The sequence below is a fragment of the Sceloporus undulatus genome, chromosome 4 (assembly GCF_019175285.1).
Source record: "Sceloporus undulatus isolate JIND9_A2432 ecotype Alabama chromosome 4, SceUnd_v1.1, whole genome shotgun sequence".
Taxonomy (NCBI): Eukaryota; Metazoa; Chordata; class Lepidosauria; order Squamata; family Phrynosomatidae; genus Sceloporus; species Sceloporus undulatus.
The window spans coordinates 29,688,277-29,707,986 of NC_056525.1; the positions used below are offsets into that span (position 1 = coordinate 29,688,277).

General features: G+C 42.9%; 3 protein-coding genes across 7 annotated transcripts in view; 1 reads left to right on the forward strand and 2 right to left on the reverse strand.

Annotated features, from left to right (window-relative positions):
• The window catches only part of LOC121929919 (translocating chain-associated membrane protein 1-like 1), a 25,721-nt gene extending 6,189 nt beyond the window's left edge, over window positions 1-19,532 (reverse strand). Inside the window, exons 1-6 of one of the 4 annotated variants that reach the window (XM_042465933.1) lie at window positions 19,265-19,529; window positions 5,302-5,362; window positions 4,685-4,803; window positions 3,834-3,950; window positions 3,678-3,736; window positions 679-763 (exon numbers count right to left, since the gene is read on the reverse strand). In XM_042465933.1, the coding sequence (XP_042321867.1) occupies window positions 679-763; window positions 3,678-3,736; window positions 3,834-3,950; window positions 4,685-4,803; window positions 5,302-5,362; window positions 19,265-19,384 (561 nt within the window). In that variant the 5' untranslated portion in view covers window positions 19,385-19,529. Of the gene's footprint in view, window positions 1-678; window positions 764-3,677; window positions 3,758-3,829; window positions 3,951-4,684; window positions 4,804-5,301; window positions 5,363-19,264 lie in introns of all 4 variants that reach the window. The other 3 variants (XM_042465936.1, XM_042465935.1, XM_042465937.1) reach the window with 3 other exon arrangements.
• The window catches only part of NCOA3 (nuclear receptor coactivator 3), a 1,019,275-nt gene that overhangs the window by 226,955 nt on the left and 772,610 nt on the right, over window positions 1-19,710 (reverse strand). The gene's annotated exons all lie outside the window — the stretch shown is intronic.
• The window catches only part of ZMYND8 (zinc finger MYND-type containing 8), a 122,295-nt gene continuing 120,373 nt past the window's right edge, over window positions 17,789-19,710 (forward strand). The window contains exon 1 of the mRNA XM_042465913.1: window positions 17,789-17,812. Coding sequence (XP_042321847.1) covers window positions 17,804-17,812 — 9 coding nt within the window. The 5' untranslated portion in view covers window positions 17,789-17,803. The remainder of the gene's footprint in view (window positions 17,813-19,710) is intronic.

Here is a 19,710-nt window from a genome sequence, read left to right on the forward strand (position 1 = left end):
ACATGTCTGCAGTAAACAATGCAATAAAGCTTTAGTTGGGAAAGAATGAGATTCTACTCTAGGCTGTCAGTGCCTGCCTCAACAAGCAAAGTAAACAGCACCTGTGTCCAGAATCTGTTACCAAGCATGAGTGAACAGGAAAACAAATGAAAAAGGGGACAGCAGATAAGCCTGCCTCACCAACTAGCACAGCACAACTGTTTTTGTCTACTTATGGAAGACATAGCTGACCTGGTTCTTTCATTTCATACATGGATATTATTAGTTTGGGGGGAAAAAGGTTTGCCGAGACATGTTGAACTGCTCTTCATTTCTTGGGTGTATTCTTTCCATGTTATGTCTGCCTCTGGTACCAATTTTTTTTGTTAAAGAAGTAACGTCTAGGAATACATCTACTTCATTAACTGAGGGACACCTTTACTTCATCATTAGATTCTCCAAGAATGTGTTGCTATACTATGCTGTTGCTGTGTGGGGTACATTTTTCTGCTCACCCAGCCTACTACTTTTAACTTCTCCCTTAATAAGAAAGCCATATTCTTTTTTTGTATCTAAGATCTACTGTCTGGGATTTGTTCATATACATTTTGATTTTAAATGTTGTGTACTGTAAACCTTTAACATTCAGTGAAACTAAAACAAAATAAAAAATACCTGAACTTAATTTGTAACTCATACCTTTCTAATCTTTTGGAAGTAGAGTTCTGGCAGTGCATGAAGCCAATAGGCAATTTGGCAGATATAAAAAAATTTAACCTGAAAGCTAGAAAGAATAAATAATTATCACATATATTGGCTCATACAATTAACAATTATACTGATCATGCACATGGCTAAGTTGAAAGATAATGAGCCTGCTTCTGAATTTTAAAGGTTCAGAGGTAGGAAGGGATTATCCCAGTAGTTATATTGCAATTCCTGCCCCCTCCCCAGCTCCAAGGTTAGGAATAGGCAGGCAATAGGGCCAAACTAGCTAGCTCCACATTATTTCCTGCTCCAGTGGAAAGAATGACAGTGTGGGCTTCTTGGTTGCTGCTTGGCAATATACTAAACATTACTGTCTAACATCAGATGCAGGAGAGAGAGAAGTTGAAGGGGGAGATTTAGATGAATTCAGACCTTCTACATTGTCTGGGCAAGAACATGGTGACCACAATTTTCAAACTTAACAAGGCCTGCCAACAATTTTAACCCCCTAGCCATCCAACACACTTAACATGTAAGGAAGATTAGGACAGTAAGTGCACATCACATACTGCAGCATATAGATAGTACTTGGTTAGCAAAACCTTTCCACGGCTTTCTGTAAGGGGTAGCTTTAAGTGTAAAAACCACTGTACAAGAAGAGCCATACTATTATAGCAAAAATATAGAGAGTGTATAGCAAAAGAGCAGAGGTCAAGAACAAAGTTGTACTGTACCTTTTAAACTGCTGGCAATAAGTATCACAAAGGTCTGAAACAGACTTAACAAACAGAGCAGCTTCCAGGTGCTTTGGGGGCGTGGTGTTTAGACAACGGACGCATGCACCCGAAGCAGCCAGAAACCGCTATGAGACCACCTAAGGTGGCCTGAAGCTGCTGGCAAAAGCAGCGGATTTAATCTGCTCCTGCTGATGGACTACTGGTGATTTTGAGAGCAGTTGACTGCTGGAGCAGGCCATCCAGTTGTCACAGTCCCAGAGCGATCGTGAGTGGAGCAGCCTTCATGGCCATCTGCTTCACTCCTATTAGACTGCAGGTTGTTGTTGTTTTTTAAAAAATCCCATTAACATCTGATAGGCCACAGTGGACTACATAGGTCTTTATTCTGATCCAAGTATTCTTACATTCTTTGCCTTCATGAAAGATCTGAGCGGGGAGAGGAGGGTAACAGCAAAAAGGCTGACTGAAAATCAATTTAATCTGCTAAATCTGCATGGGCCAAATGGACTGGTTCCCCCCCCCCCCCCCCCAGCCTCATCTTGTCTAGTTTAGACGACACAGGCTGAAACCCTTGTGGTGGAATCGGGCCCAATCCTCCCAATACAGACATGGATCTGGAGGATACAGTCTGACTCTGGGGTTAAGAGGCTTTACCCCAGGGTAAAAAAGCTCTGGTTGTGCAATGAATTTCTAAGAAACTCCGTGGCAAAATCAGGCTATTCTGACAGCCTTCCTGCACCCTGTGCTAAAGCCATCTAACAAGTTCTCCAGTCATCCTGTCTGATGCAGAAACACCCATCCATCCCTGTGTCAACCCAGGGACTAACACCTACCTGTCACCACGCCGACCAAGGAACTAACCCAGGTGAGCATTGGGGTCAGGCAGGATAGCATGGGTTCAACCTGTCTTATCCTGCCCTGGCTGCTCAAGCCCTTAGTATTACTAATTGACAACGTATTCAGTACTATCATAAAGCCATTACATGAAATTTAGCAGGAGCCCATATTAGGAGCCCTGGTGGTGCAGTGGTTAAATGCCTGTACTGGAGCACTCACTCACAAACCATAAGGTTACGAGTTCAATACTAGCAAAAAGGCTCAAGCTTGAGAGTTCCTGCATAGCAGGGGGTCGGACTGGATGGCTCTTGCAGTTTCTTCCAGCCCTATGATTCTATGACTCATGCCTGCATCCTTCCAAGGTTGCTAAAATGAATACCCAGATTGTTGGGGGCAATTAGCTTACACTTTGTAAACCACTGGGAGTGCTTAAGTGCACTAATAAGCGGTATAGAAATGTACTTGCTATTACTGTTCACTTGAAAATTATTTTCACTAAGACTGAGAGAACTACTTCTTTAGTCAACTGAGGCTGGGTTCAGTATGTGACCCTATAAAACTGAAACGACATAATCACCTACTCCTACATTTTGTGGTACTCAATTTTTTCCCCATCCAAAATAAACAGTGTCCCCTAAAGCCTGCAGAGATGTTGGTGGTGTTGGCCATTTTTAGGATTATACCAATCTTTTTTCCCAGAACAGAAAATGACAAGATGTTTGAGGCAATACAAATGTCAAAACAGGTGAAGAGGGCCCTAAAATGTGTGACATAACTTAAAGGTGCATCAGACCAGTGGCTTGTAGTGGCCTCTGGCTGCAGCAGCCCGCTCTCAAAGCAGACCACCGGCACAACTCCAAATGAGCCACAGGCAGTTTTTTACTGCTCCTTTTGCAGGTGGCTTTGGAGTGGCTTCCAGACAATTGGGGAACATGCATCATCTGCACGCCATGCCCCCAAAGTGGCTGGAAGCTGCTCCTTTTGGTCTGTCTACTTCAGGCCTTAGAGTTTATACTGAAATCCTGGAAGATTTCAAGGATACATGATTGACCTTGGACAAAAAAATTTTTTGGCACCCTCAAATTTGGGATGGCTACTCCTTCCACCTCTCTCTTTCCTGCTTTTGATGCAAGACAGTAATCTTCAGTGCACTGACAAATTCCATAGTCTCCCTGAAACATCTTTTGGACCAGTGTTTGAAGGCAGAATAGATTTTTTAAAAATCTGACAGTTTTTGTAAATTGATCAAAACAAATGTCAATACAAGACAGGAAAATTCAGCAAGGAATATTTAAGAACATGTCATTCACATCTTTTTAACAGAGACATCTTCAAAAATATTAAAAATCTGTCTGAAACAGCAAAAAGGAAAAAGAGGCCTCAAATCAGATAAAGGAGCAAAAGAATGATACTTACAACATGTGAGAATGAGGGTAATCTTTCCACAGCAAAGTTGGGTTTGTTGTGAATTCTTCCTAAGGAAGGAAAACATGAAGCTGAAAAAAATGATAATATATTTTGGGCTAACGTACATTTAAATTGAATTGCAGAAAATTAACTTGACTTACTTACTGCAGACAAAATACTTGCTCCCCAGGCGAATGAAAACAAGTAAAAAAATGCTAGTTGCCCCGATTCATTGAATTTGCTATGCTTTGTTTTTGATAAGTGGAGACGTCTATTAATTTTCTAAACAAACAAAACAAAAGCATGAGTAATAATTTACATTGCTGAAAAAAGAACCAATAATTTCCTTTCATTTTGGTTCAATATTTCAATTATTCTTCTATTTAAAAAAAATTCTGACAGAATACCTATCGACAAGACCTAGTTACAAAAATGAAAACACAGAAATCAATACTGTTCTGTTCCTACTACAGTAGCTTTCCACTAATGCCAGTATACATTCATCTTTAACATTTATATTCCAATGAAGCAAGGCTTCAAATTTGACAAACTGAAGGAAGTTGGGAGTCCAACATCTTGAAAGCTGGAAGTTACCTATTCCTGTTGTAAAAATGGTTGCAGCTCCCAGCCTCTGATGATTCTCCAAAAGTGAACCATCTAACTAGATATGTGAGAGACCTGGCGAATCACAGAGGAATGCTCTTTTCCAACACTCATAGCAGAGATCTGGTTAAATAAAGGTTTAACCACTGATATCTTAACTCCTCGAGTCAACATGTATATCTGCTACATTTCAATATGGGAGACTGAGGGCATCCTCCACAGAAATGGTATTTCACATTCTTGAAGCCAGCTATGCCTTTTTGTCTATTTGCTATGAATAAATATGGTCGCTGGTAATGCAAATGTTTTAGTAGCATTTTTCACATCAAGTATTAAGTATACTTTGTTTACAAACAATTTTTAAGAACTCAGCAAATCCAACATTTACATCCACCTAATAATTGTGAACTTACATCTAGTATGTATTCCTGAATCACTGCATGCAGAATAATGGCTATAAGCATGTAGAAAAAGATGGTTGCTACATCTTTTGGACCATACTCATAGAAATGAACTGGTTCTGGTCTTTCATCTGAAATGAACAGTATCTTATTAATATTACTGCAACAATAGTGTCAACTTGTATATACTGGGAAAAATATGTATAGCAAGATAATACACAGAAATGTTACTTTCCAGCAAAATTGCTTATTTTATATATGCACAATACATTGTCAAAACAGAATGGAATAACTATGTCTTACAGTACTTTTTATTTGAAATTAAAATAGATTTGAATAAAGGAAATGCAACTATTATTTTCCTTGTGTTCATCAGGCAAAGTAATTTTTCATTGTTTACAGCCCATTTGAACTGTGGAATAAACACAACAGGCTATATTACAGACGATACTAACTAAAGTTGTTATCCTATATACATTTTTTGTACGGAGTAAATGTCATTAAACTCAGCAGGGCTTATTTCTGGGTAACCATACACAGGATTGCCTGAAAAATGTTGATGAAATAGTAATGTTTATTGTTTTACAAAAGACAGTCAGTCATGCAAGCAGACTGTGTTTTACTCTTACCTGTTGTATAGGTAGCATTATATTGAACAGTAATAAACATGATGGCATATCTGGCTGTAATCTAAATTTTAAAACAGAAAAGACAAGTCAATAAATAATCACAGATATTTTGCTTCACTACATTTCTTCAAACATGTAATGACAAAATTTACATTTCTTATGAACTGTGCAATTTTTTGGCTTTATCTTACTGAAACATCATGAACAGCAGTGAACTTTCCTCTGCCTAGAACAGTATGCCAAAATAAAAACTGGACACAAGGGCACACAAAGACTGGTGTTGACATACCATTTACATCACAGGCCGGTCTCTTACTTCTCTTATTCTGAAAGTATCCCCCTCCCCACATGTGTTACCTATATGTAGTACTTAAACCCAGGTTTTAAAGTTAGTTTCCAAGTCATCAAGGCACAAACTTGCTTAGCTTAACTGGAGAGTAGACATAATTACTAACAATAGGTAAACTGAGGGCTGAACAAATAATGAATATGCCCTTCAAAGCCTACAAACAGTACCATAATCATAGTTAGGGGATTAATAGTACTATTTATTTTTAAGGCCCAAAACAATGTACATGACATTAAGGTCAGCATATCCCTAATTATGCAGGCACAGCTCTTTAGGAAGGAAAAGATAACTTATGTACCAAACAGAGGCAAAAGCAGCATGGAAAACAAAGAGAAATATCCTTTACTGGTTGGTTGTCAACACTAGGTGATTCTTCTCAGGTTGCCAACCGTCCTTCCTTGTACAAGTCATGCTTTGGAATTTCCTGGATTGTGTCCATATAGATCTGGGGCAAGAAAGGACTGCATGTGGCCCTGATCTTTTTCTGCAGCCTCTAAGCTCCTAGAACATACAATTTTTGTGTGGCAGAAGGGGGCTAGGCACATCATCCTTCAGTATGCTGCTCACCAGTACCACAGAACCCCATCCCTCAATGTGTTTGTTGTTGTGTGCCTTCAAGATAAGGCAACCCTATCATAGGGTTTTGCCACTGCCATTCTCTGAGGTTGAGAGAGTGTGACTTGCCCAAGGTCACTCACTGGGTTTCCATGGCTGAAGCAGAATTCAAATGTTGGTCTCCAATGCTCAAACCACTACATCACAATGGCTTCCTTTAATGTGACTGTCTGGATTTTAAGGTAAGTTCTGGGGGTCAGATCAGGATACAGATGGTAGCCACAACATCATGGTTATGCGTCTGATTCAGAAATTTGGACCTGTGCTTAAAGGCAGTTAAGAGGTCAATCGTTCCAAAACTGGTACCCTACAGATGTTTTGAAGAACAATTCAGGCCATCCCTCACCATTAGCTTTAATGGTTGGTGCTGATAAGACCTGTAGATGAAAACACAAGGAGGATTCCATGTTGGGGAAAGCTGTAATACAGTAATCAACACCTTTTGGTCACCAGTAGGATATTTAAGTGTTTAAACTTACTAGAGACAAACTTTCCAAGCATATATACTTTGCAATGGTTTCTGGTGGCATTATTAAACAGATTAAAATCGATTACAATCACACTGCAATAATGAGTTGAGGCAATCACTTGCTTCATAAAAAAATAAAACTGCAAGCTAGATAAATTTAATCAGTTAAATAATGGAGGGATCAAGGACTTTATCACATTCAAGACCTATTTATGGGTGGAAAACCTAAAACTAAGGAATCTTTTCCCATTCAACTGCAACATACTAAAACTACATGGTTTCAAGTCCACCAAGTCTAGCTTGGCAGCGAAAGGAAAAATTCCACATCCATTAACTCCCTACAAGTCACTATGCACTGACAATCACCCACAAAGTAAAAGAGAAGTTGCAATCATTAGAAGAGACCACATGGAAATGGTCTCTTTCCCAGACTAAGTTGGCAATCAGACCTTGGTGTGAACATGACAACCTCAAATTGGATCCATATTTGGTCCTCTCCCTTTATAAATCCAGATCATCTAAAACAACTGAATGAATACCTAAAACAATTCACAAATGGTATTTAGTTCCCATCCAATTATCAAGAATAGCTAAAAAATGCCTCACCATCCTGCTGGAGGGGTTGCAAACAGACTGGTTCCTATCGCCATATGTGGATAGAATGCCCTAAAGTAATACTTTTTACCAGATCTCACTTATCACCAAACAAACCATCCATTTTTGCTACTCTATTTGTATACCAAAGTAAACAATGTTTTGGAACATAAAAACATTTTCTTCCTTCCAAGTCGTGCATGGCTGAATCCATGGATAAAGAATACACAGATATGGAGGGCCGAATATACTACTGCAACTGTTGGGAAGCTCATGAATCTGATCACTTCTTTTCTGGTTTCACCTCACCTAGTTGGCTAAATGCTTGCTTCTTCCACACTCTCTTTCACAAGCAGCATTTGTATGATGTTTCACTGCCTCCTTTCCAAATCTACACACACACACACACCAGTTTCTGTCTCAGATCCAGGCTGAAAACAGATTCTTCAAACACACACAGATCCTTTGGCAAGGTACCTTAGTGTCATCTGACTAACTTTATGACCTTGCCTAAGTTACCAAAATGAGCAAGTTTCTGATCTTTCCTGAAGTACCATCTTAACTGTACTCACAACTGTCCATCATATGAGGTTTGGTCTACTGCCAGATTAAACAAGACCCCTGACCCATCTTTAGGCCTTCTTCCAACATTGCAGCACACATTAGAAGGTTGAATGGTTTGTACTACCTCAAACAAATTTGTGAGCGAGTTGCTCATAAAATAAAATACCAGAACCCCACTTTCCCTACAATGACTCAAGGATTATAAAAGGATCTGGAATCAGAATCAGAGAACTTGAAGCATCCTCAAAAGTAATATAATTTTACCTTTTCAATTGCAGAATTAGAGTTGGAAGATACCTCAAGGACCATCCAGTGCAACCCCCCCTCCCATGCAGGAATACACAATCAAAGCACCACCAAGAGATGGCCATCCAGCCTCTGTTTGTCAAACAGCTCTTGCCGTCTGGAGGTTCTTTCTAATGTTGAAGTGGGATCTCTTTTCCTGCAGTTTACATCCAGTGCTCCATACCCTAGTCACCTGCTGCTACAGCATCCCTACTTGGTGACATCTATGCTTAAAAATTGACCATCTACCACCTTTCCAGGCAGTATTCATTAGCAATTTCTTTTGTGCTTAGTTGAAGGACACTCTCTTTCAAGTACAGAGGGATCCCTGTATTTGTGGTACCAGTACCACAAATACCTGCCCTTGGACTGCTTCTTTGCTGGGTCTGCTTTACTTGTTCTCTCCAGGCATTTTCTAGGTCCTCCAGTGCAATTCTATGATATGCTTCTGGCAGAAATTGAGCATACAGTTGGGATAGAAATACCTAGACAGGCCTTAACTATAGGAATCTCTAGGTTCTCCTCTAGTATGATTTCCTCCAAAAGTCATTCATTTCAGTTGGGTTCATTACTATCTGTGGCTTCACTTTTCCAGCATGGTTAAGTTCAGGAACACATTCCCTGCAGATAAGAACCTGTTGGCCTGTGTCCCATCTCTTCAATGACAGAGATGGTTATCATACCAACTTCTAATTTTCTTGTCTACAGGCTAAACATCCCATCTCTGTGGACGGTTACACACCGGCACTTGGGACGTCCACAGGATGTCCCATTTTAAAAAGGGGTCTAATACTGTCATGGCCAGCCAAGATCAGCTCTCGGAGGATGAGGATGAGGATGAGCCTCCTCCAGAGCAAGGGCTGATTGAGGCAACGCCAGGTGCTGTTCCTGCCCTGCCAGGTCCCAGCTGTGATCCTCCAGTCCCAGAGGAGGAGGTTCAACCAGGTCCTAGTGTCACAGAGAGGCTTCCTTCGGTACCACAGCCTAGTGGTGACTCTGGAGACGAAGCTTGCCTGCAGGTGCCTTCTTACAAAGAGAGAAGGGCCGAGAGTGCTTGCAGGCGCAGATCACAGAGGATTGCCGAGAGGCAATTAGCCAACCAGCCTCAGGTGGCATGAGGGAGAGTTTCCCTTACTTAAGTGGGAGAGAGACTAATGCTGGTTGCTAGAGTTTATTGCATGATCCCTCGGCGTGATTGCTGCTAGCTCCTAGTATCTAGATCAGGGGTAGGCAACCTTTTTGAGCCGGGGGCCGGGTTGCTGTCCCTCAGACCACTGGGGGGGCTGAAGCCAAAAAATAAATAATTAAATGATTTTTTAAAAAAATTAAATATATAAATAAACCAGGACAAATGTAGGACAAAATTTTCAAATGGAAGACACTTTTTTAAAAAATATGGAGGACACGTGAAAAAAATTGCTGATTTTTTAAAAAATGTTAATATAAATGCATGTTTCTGAGGCTTCTATAGACAATTGCCCCCCAAAGGCCCTGGCGAAATCGGCGGCAGGATCGGGCTGGGGCCGGTCCCAAGGCCTCGCCGGGCCGCATCCGGCCCGCGGGCCGCAGGTTGCCTACCCCTGATCTAGATTCTCTGTTACCTTGACCTCGGACCGGACTTCGTTATCTCTTGGCTGTTTTGACCCTGGACTGTTTGACTACGCTGTTTCCTGGTATCCTGACTTCGGCTTGACTTTCGGAACATTGGAATCTCTGGAATCCTGACTTCGGCTCATATTCTTGACCTGCCCTTGGACTGCTTCTTTGCTGGGTCTGCTTTACTTCCACTGAACTAAAGGCTCTGTTATCAGCTACGGTCAGTGTTGCTGGCAGCTTTCCCGGAAAAATACGGACTCTGTCCGTACAATATGGCGCCAGCCCTTCTACATGGCCCTTGGCGCTTCGCGACGTCATCAGTGCGCCGCGGAAAGAAGCTCCATTTTGGAGCTTCTTTTTTGCTCCGCACGGGAGCCGCGTGGTGTGGCTGCTGCAGCTCCCGCGCAGAGCAAGCGGCAGCGGCGGTCTATAACCCGCCTTTGAAACCTTTCTCACAGGCCTCTTTCTTCAAGTCACGCAACATCTTTATCATCCTTTGCTTGTTGATTTCCTTTTTAAACTAAGTGGGGACCTAAAGCTGTCCAACAGTAAATAAGGGGCAGGTAGGCGACAGTACCAGATACCAGAATATATGACCAAAACATCAAAACAGTGCTGATATACAGGAAGATTTAAGATGATAATGCTTATGTATATGCCTTGATGCCTGCCAGGTTATGGTGACAACATAAATTTCATGGGTTTTTTGTTAGATAAGGAATACTCAGAAATGGTATGCAAAGGGATCTTGTAGCACCTTTGAGACTAGTTGAAAAAATTAGTTGGTAGCATGAGCTTTTGTAGACTTGAGACAGATGCATGCTTGATGCAGGAGGTAGGGTCAAGTCTACAAACGCTGATGTTACCAACTTCTTTCTTTCAGTTAGTCTCAAAAGCACTACAAGATCCCTTTGCATACAGTGGTACCCCGGGATACGAATTACCCAGCTTACGAATTTTTCGGGATACGAAAAAATCCCATAGGGATTTATTGTTTCGGCTTACGAAGGTTTTTTCGGGTTACGAAAAAACCTCGGCGCTATTTCGCCACCGGAGGGCAGCAGAGAGCTATTTTTTTCCATTAGCGCCTATGGCAATTCAGGTTACGAAGGTTTTTCGGGTTACGAAATTAGCCGCGGAACGAATTAATTTCGTAACCCGAGGTACCACTGTACTGCTTGCAACACCTTATGTTACTCATTGGTAATAACCAGGCCTGACCCTGATTATTGTTGGAGATTAGCCAGGAACTGATGCTTTCAGAGTATTCCGGTAAGAGACTACAAAAACCTCAAGACACCTTTTCATGAGCAAAGGAATCTAGCTATTGGCATTATTTTCCTAAATGAAGTTTCCAACTTCAATTTCCTTGCCCTTAGAAAGATATAAACTATAGTTCTGTACACTGGGCATCCTCCCTCTCTAAACACTATATCATGCTTTGTTTCTTCACATCTGATTGATCTACTTTCCTTCTTTAAGAAATGACTTTCTCAAACTTTCTTTTTCTCAACCAAAGAGTCAGTTAATGAACATGAAACTGAAAACCCTTGAGATGGGATATTTATAAGCTTACTATCACTACAACATGCCGATTTGTTTTGTTTCCTACTCGAGACACTGTAAAACAAACATATAAACTACTGTGCCTTGCTGACAGACCTGTTGTTGAAGAAAAAGGGGTGTGAGAAGTGGTTCATCACTCAGATCATACTAACAGCTATAATTTTATATCCAAGTGAATAGTTCTCTAAATTTTATCTCTATAAAGGCTTTCTTTATACCTCTTCTTCATTCTGATACAATGTGCAGTGAATTAGGTTGCAAGCTCCACATGATACAGTGAACCACAAAAGCTATATAGTGCAACATGGAGGTACAAATACATTGTCACAGCTACCTATTCAACACTACAACTACTGGAGGTATGTCCGATGCTACCACTAACTTAACTGCTAAATCAAATTTTTAGAAAGCAGCAATAGGTCTATTTTTCATATACATGTGTGACCAGCCCTTCAAACTCCACAACTCAGCAGTGTTTTCTGTTTTCAGTCAGCCCTCCTTAATACAGTCAACCCTCCTTATCCACTGACTTTTTATCCACGGATTCAAGCATCCACGGCTTGAAAATATTTTTAAAACATATACATTTCAACTAGCAAATCTTGATTTTGCCATTTTATACAAGGGACACCATTTTACTATGCCCTTGTATTTAATGGGACTTGAGCATCCACAGATTTTGTTATCCACAAGGGGTCCCCTGGTGGCGCAATGGCTAAATGCCTGTACGGCAGCCACTCACTCAAAACCATAAGGTTGCGAGTTCAATACCAGCGAAAGGGTTCAAGCTCGACTCAGGCTTGCATCCTTCCGAGATCGCTAAAATGAGTACCCAGATTGTTGGGGGCAATTAGCTTATAGTTGTAAACCGCTTAGACACTGTTAGTTCAGTATGAAGCAATATATAAATGAAGCTGCTTGTTTTTGTCCTGGAATTAAACACCAGTGGATAACAAGGGCCCACTGTATAGCAAAGGAGACTGCAGGCTCTGGGCTGTCTGAAAATACTAACCCAACAACCTGCAAGTACGTACCAGTAACCCCCAATGTTTAGAGCTCTCTCTCGTTAATCTAGGGTCAGGAGAATGTATTCTACACCTGCTCAGCACCTTGTTTCCTACTTTAACCAAACTGAAAACAGATCCCCAACCTAATAGCTGAAACTATGACCACCTCTGATGGGCAACAAAATGAGGCAGACGAGGAGCTCCAATTTCTGGAGACCTACGGACACCAAGGAGGACCTTTCAACAAGAACTTTTACAAGGCTGCTGGTTTCCACATTGTCTTCACTAACAGGATGCTTAAACAAAGGCCAGCAGCAGTGTGACGGAGAAGCAGCGGTGATGGCTTCTATCCATCACTGAGCATCAGATTGAAGGATTCTCCCTCCCTTCACTTTCCCGTAAGAGACTCTGGCACAACATTGTTTAGCTGGTTTGCACAAGCCGAGTGTTGGGGTGGGATGGGGTAGCCCAGATTACTTCCTGGGTCCCTTGGCCAGCCTGAGGAAAGAGAGATTCCATATTGTTGTTGTGTGCCTTAAAGTCAATTCTGGTTTATCGCGACCCTAAGGTATAGTGCAGTAGTTCTCAACTTGTAGGGCATGACCCCTTTGGGGGGGATGAATAACCCTTTCACAGGGGTCGCCTAAGACCATCGGAAAACACATATTTCCAATGGTTTTAGGAACCGAGACGAAAATAATTTTGTCGCTGGGGGTCACCACAACATGAGGAACTGCATTAAAGAGTTGTGGCGTTATGAAGATTGAGAACCACTAGTATAGTGGTTTGTGTGTTGGACTACAACTCTGAGGTCAGGGTTTGATTCCCATCTGGTCAGTAAACCCACTGCCTGACCTTGGGCAAGTCACATGCTCTCAGCATCAGGGAAAGGCAATTGCAAACCTCCTCTGAACGAATCCTTCCAAGAAAACTGCATGATAGGTTTGCCTTAGGGCTGCCATAAGCTGGATATGGCTTGAAGGCACACAACACACCCACCACACACCCACGACGACTGTATGACAGGGTTTTCTTGGCAAGATTTATTCAGAGGCGTTTTGGCAAGTGCCGCCTACAACTACTGAAGAAGGTCAAGAAGGAAAGTGCCAAAATAATGAGCACAGATGATCTACAAGAATTCACCCTAGACAGTGAGAGAATTGAAACAGTTAAAAAGGGTTTCCATATCTTGGTTCAAATATTGATCAGAATGGAGACTGTGGTCAAGAAAGCTGAAGAATAGGACTGGGAAGGGCAGCTATAAAAGAAATGGTCAAGATCCTATACTAGAAAGACATAACTCTAAACACTAATGTGAGGCTCATTCAAGCCATTTTATTATGTATGGATGATGATGATGATGATGATGATAATAATAATAATAATAATAATAATATGTTTTATTTATAGACCGCTATTCCGCAATGATCATAGCGGTGTACAGTAAAAATTGAATACAATACAAATACAAGGTTAGAGCTGGACAATGAAGAAAGCCGATAGAAAGAAAATCAACTCATTTGAGATGTAGTGCTGGAGAAGAGTGCTGAGGATACTGTGGATGGCTAAAAAGACAAACAAATGGATTCTTGAACAGATCAAGCCCAAACTCTTCCTGGAAGCCAAGGCCCTGGACAGACGGGCCTATAGTGTGCCCTCATCACGTGCTAGGGGTTGGCTGAGGGCACACCGCCCATACGTACCTCACCCCAGCACGTGACGAGGGCGTCACAATGGCAGCGCCCTGTACACACAGGCGCCACCATTTTGATGCGACGGACGCTTAGCGTCTGCACGTCGCATCCCCTTGTGATGTCACAAGTGTGCCATTGGCGCACTGTGGCGGCACAAGGGCGCCGCAGAAAGAACCTGCTTTTTGCGGGTTTTCTGCCGCGCAAGGAAGCCGCGTGGTTTGTCTGCTTCAGCTTCCTCGGGCGGCAAAACAAGGCGCCAGCAGACCATCCTTTTTGGGCGGTCTGTACCCTGCCTAAGTTGACCAAATTGAGGCTTTTGTACTTTGGCCACATCATGAGGAAAAATAAATCACTAGAAAAGACAATAATGCTAGGAAAGGTAGAGAGAGGGTAGTAGAAAGAGAGGAAGACCACACGCCAAATGGATAGGTTCAATCAGGGAGATCACGGGCCTGAACTTACAGGACCTGAACAGTAAAGGACAGGGGTTTGGAGATGCTTCATCCACAGGGTCACCATGACTCAAGGTCAACTTGAGGGCAGCTAACAATAACATCCTATATTACAGGTTTTTCTAGATTTGTTCAACTAGGCTGACCAGATGTACCATTTTTTCTCTATTTCCAGACTGTCCCATCATTTTAGTATAAATGTCAATTTTGTTCAGCTTTCAAGAAAAATGCCGTTATGTTGTGAAAATTGTTTGAAGATCCCTACAGTATTTGAAACTGCGGTTGTCAATAAATAAATAAATGAATAAATAGTCTCATGGAGTGTGAGATGTTTTATGATAAGGTGTTAAAAGACCCAAATTTTCTGCATAAGATTACTTCATCGAAGAAATATCCTTGGTACCTTCGTGGTGAAATACAGTCCCCCTCTATGTCTACCAAAGGCTGCATATCCTTGGTACGTTCGTGGTGAAGTAGTTTCCCTCTACGTCTACCAAGGCTGCATCTGCGGTGCAGAAATAATCCCGTTTGACACCACTTTAAACTGCCATGGTGAAACACTATGGAATTCTGGGAACTGCAGTTTGTTGTGGCACCAGAGCTCTCTAAGGCTAAATATCTCACAAAACTACAATTCCCAGGATTCCATAACATTGAGCCATGGCAGTTAAAATGGGGTCAAACTGGCTTATTTCTGCAGTGTGGATGAAGTCAATAACAACAAATTACAGTTGCTAGAATTTTATTGCATCCAGCCAATTAAAGTGGAGTTAAAGTGGAGTCAAACTGAAGTATTTCTGCAGTGCAGATGCAACCTATATTTTTGTATGAGTTCTGCCACTGAAAAATAATTGTTGCCTCAAGATATTCATGTAATAAAATTTGTGCTATTGACTTACTTTTTCACAATATTACATAATCCTGTCCCGTTTTTGCCCTCCTAATGTCTCTTTTTTTGTCTCAGGGAAATATGAGCTCCAGGTATAAAAGTGCACAGTAAGGTGGGTAAACAACAAAACAGTTTTCCTATACGTATGTGCCACTGTAAAGTAGGGTAGTTGTTAACTGATATGAATTTAATACAAATATGTTAAACTAACACAGAGTTGAATATATTGCCCTGTTTCAAACAAATAGCAAAAACAAACAAACAAACAAAAACAAAACAAACAATTAAGAGTCTTTTGGCAACTTAAAAGACTGAACGTAATTTTATTGGCATAAGCTTTTGTGTACTGTAGTATGCAAACTCCTCTGCCAAATAAAATATGGCACAAAAGCAGAAATAATCCAGTTTGAGACTACTTTAACTGCCTGGGCTCAGTGCTCAGGAATCCTGAGAATTTAGGGGCTGTGCAGACTGCCCCCTCCATCTTCCACAGATCAGGGCCGCAGCAACCGCAAACCACGGCCCCAATTTCACCTTTCCAGGGCGTGAGTAGCCACCACACTGGAACTTGACAGCACTCCTTTGGCAGTGTCATCTATACACATAGGGATATTTGCCCTCTTTGGGAACCCAAGAGGGGTCCCTGCTGAGATGCAAAGGGACTTCAAATTTCCTGGACTTTTAAAATCTCCCTATTGCCACATGGCCAGGAGGAGGAGGAGCCTGCCTGCAAAAGATATCCTCCCCAGCATACAACTATGGACTGAAACAACATGCAGGCATCTAACAACTCCAATTGTTTTTTCCTCCTGTTTGGTCTGTAATATCTTGCCTGAAGAAGAAACCAAAGGAGCTTTGAAAGCTTGTAACAAGCATATTGTGCATTTCGGTTGGCCAATAAAGGTATCACTGAAAGTTATAGAATCAGAGTTGGAAGAGACCGCAAGGGCCATCCAGTCCAATCCCCTGCCATGCAGGAACTCTCAATCAAAGCATCCCCGACAGATGGCCATCTAGCCACTGTTTAAAGACCTCTGAGGAAGGAGACTCCACCACTCTCTGAAGAAGTGTGTTCCACTGTTGAACAGCCCTTACTGTCAGCAAGGTCCTCCTAATGTTGAGCTGGAATCTCTTTTCCTGGAGCTTTCATCCATTGCTCCGGGTTCTAGTTTCTGGAGCAGCAGAAAACAAGCTTGCTCTCTCCTCAATATGGCATCCCTTCAAATATTTAAACAGGGCTATCATATCACCTCTTAACCTTCTTTTCTCCAGGCTAAACATACCCAGCTCCCTAAGTTGTTCCTCATAGGACATGGTTTCCAGACCCTTTACCATTTTAGTCACCCTCCTTTGGACACGCTCCAGTTTTTCAACATCCTTTTTAAATTATGGTACCCAGAACTGGACACAATATTCCAGGTGGGGCCTGACCAAAGCAGAATACAGTGGCACTATTACTTCCCTTGATCTAGACACTATACAGTACTTCTATTGATGCAGCCTAAAATCGCAATGGCCTTTTTAGCTGCCGCATCGCACTGTTGACTCATGTTCAACTTGTGGTCTACTTGGACTCCCAAATCCCTTTTTTGTTTGTATTTGTTAAATGGCCAACACAGCTATCCCCTGCATGTTTTCAGGAATGGAGACAGACTGAACTGCAAGAGAAGAGTCCTGTTGATATGCAAATGAACTTTAAATTTCCTGGATGCTGAAAAAACAAGGCCAGAAGGAGGAGGAGCCAGCCAGCAAATTATACCCTCCCCATATTGTCTTAACTAAGGACAGAAACAACAAAATGCAGGTATCTGACTAATATCTCTTATTGTTTTTCACCTGTTAGGTTTGTAACGTTTTGCCTGATGAAGAAGCCAGTGGAGCTCTGAAAGCTTGCAACATGTATATTGTGCATTTCGGTTGGCCAATAAAGTTATCACTGTTTGGTGGATTTTTGTTTGAATTTGCTAAATGGCCAACAAAGCTACACCTGCATATTTTCTGGATTGTGAAAGACCACATTGTAGCTACAACTGGGGAACCCTAAAGAGCAAGCCAGTGGACTGGGACCTTCAACTGAGGTAAAACAAATTTCTTCTTAAATTTGGACTGTTTTAGCATGTTTTACCGCTACCCCTACCAAATTACTCCTGATGTAAGAACATGGAGGCTTGTAGAAAAATCCACTGTCTGGCTACAAGAGGCCTCACAAGAAGGGAGACAGACTGAATTGCAAGAGAAGAGTCCTGTTGATATGCAAATGGACTTTAAATTTCCTGGACTCTGAAAAACCTCCCAATTCCTACATGGCCAGGAGGAGGAGGAGGAGGAGCCACCCTGCGAAACTGCCCCATGCGCTTTCCTAGACTTCAGTCTACTTCATCAGAGGCATTTGGTGGAGTGGAAGCCGGGGACAGACATATATATGCCATTGGTATGTGAGGATGTCACTACAAAGTACAAATCCTTTGTGTATGGAAATGAATCTGCAGGTCCAATTTTAACGGTGGTGGTTAGTGCACAAAGGCATAAGAAACTGGTCTTTGTGCATGGAGATGAAGTGGCAGATCCAGTTTTGCAATGGGAGTAGCCTTGGTGAGGGAGGGGGGCAGGTGAATGTAGGGCACTCCAGTGGGGATGGGGCCAGATAGTGTTGAAATGTATGTAGTGAGTCTTTGTTCAACCCACTGCTGAGGGACTGTAGTTCATGGATGGATTCCCATTCTGCTTTTTCTCCTTGCAATCCACCTGTTTAGTTCTTTTGTTCAAGGACCGCTGTTTGAGGTCTCAGACCAAATGCCAAGGGAGACTGAAATGTTCTGCCATTGGGTTTTGTGTATTCCCATTCCCTCAGGAAGGGTTTCAAAGGTGCTACAAGATCTCTCACAGCTATATATTTTAATATCTCCTATTGTTTTACTCCTGCTTTTGGTTTGTCGGCAATGAAGAAGCCAGTGGAGCTCTGAACGCTTGCAAGAAGTATATCTGGGCGCAGAACAAGGTGTTGGTTACGACCTTTGAAGCCCTTCATGGCTTGGGTCCAGCTTACTTCCAAGGGAAGACCAGGTTGGCTGCAGTTTCCCAGCTTCTCATCTGACCTCTCACCACTGGCAATGCCTTTAAGAAGGCCAGTCAAGAGTGGCCTTCCCATTACGCTCATACGGAGGAGAGCCCCTGTCTGCCCCAAGATGCCCCACTTTCATTACCTCTGTTCTAACTAACTTTAAATCTGTAGTTCATTCATAACGCTGCTGCTGCTGAGTCTCTAGATCATGTTCTGCTTTATAAGACGAAGGGTCCAAACAGAGAGGCCAAAATAGAGCTGCTTTGGGTCACTTTGGAGGTATGCTGTTTAAACGCCACACGCATCTTAAGAAGAGGCCAGACGCTGCGCCAAAGCTGTGCCCCAGTCCTTAGGGCCGGAGGGTGGCTTTGGAGGGGCTTCAGCATTTAAACCTCTTGTTGTTGTTGTTGTGCCTTTCTGTCGGCCGATCAAGGGGCCGCTGTTTGGTGGGTTTTTGCTTGAATCCCTTGAAACCTTCTCAGGCCTAAACATTTATTGTAAACAGACACAATGTATTATTATTATAAGAGGCGCCTTGAGGGAAAAGGGGGCTTCGCTGGACTGACCAGCGCGTGACGTCAGGAGGGGCGTGCGCATGCGTAGCATAACGGCCAAAAGGAGTCTGAGGAGTAGGGAAAGGGGCGTGGCCGAGCGCGCGCAGAGGCGGCGGTGGAGGAAAAGGGGGCGTGGCTCGCGCGCGTGCGCAGCAGCGGCAATTGTTGTTGCTGCTGCTGCTGCTGTTGTTTCTCACTACTCCTCCTGCCTCGGCCGCCACACACGTCACCACCTCCTCCCCTTTCCCGAAGCCCCCGCGCCGTTTACCTCAAACATGAGCCCCAATAGGAGCCCCATAACCAGGCAGGAGACGGCGTCCGCGTGGTTCTGGATAATGAACTCATGGCTCAGGACTGGAGGGCTCTTATTCTTCTTCCGAAGCCCCATAGAGACAGACAAGGAGAAGCGGCCGCCGGCCTCGAGTTCCTTTTTTTAAAACTCCTCGTTGCCTCACGCCCAGTAAACACCCTCCCTCCCGCGTTCTACAACTCTTCCCCGCCTTTTTCTCCCTCTCTGCCCAATCGCCGTGGAGGAAGGGGATGATTGACGTCTTCGGGGCCTAACGGCTGGAGTGGGTTGTTTTCAAAGGGGCGGGGACTCCTGAGAGATTTTTTTTGAGGCTGGAAAGGGGTGGGGCTGCAGGGCTGAGTGGCAAGGCGCCCCGCCAATCAGGGCGCCCAAGGGGTGGGGCCTATTGGGGGGGTGGTCCCTCA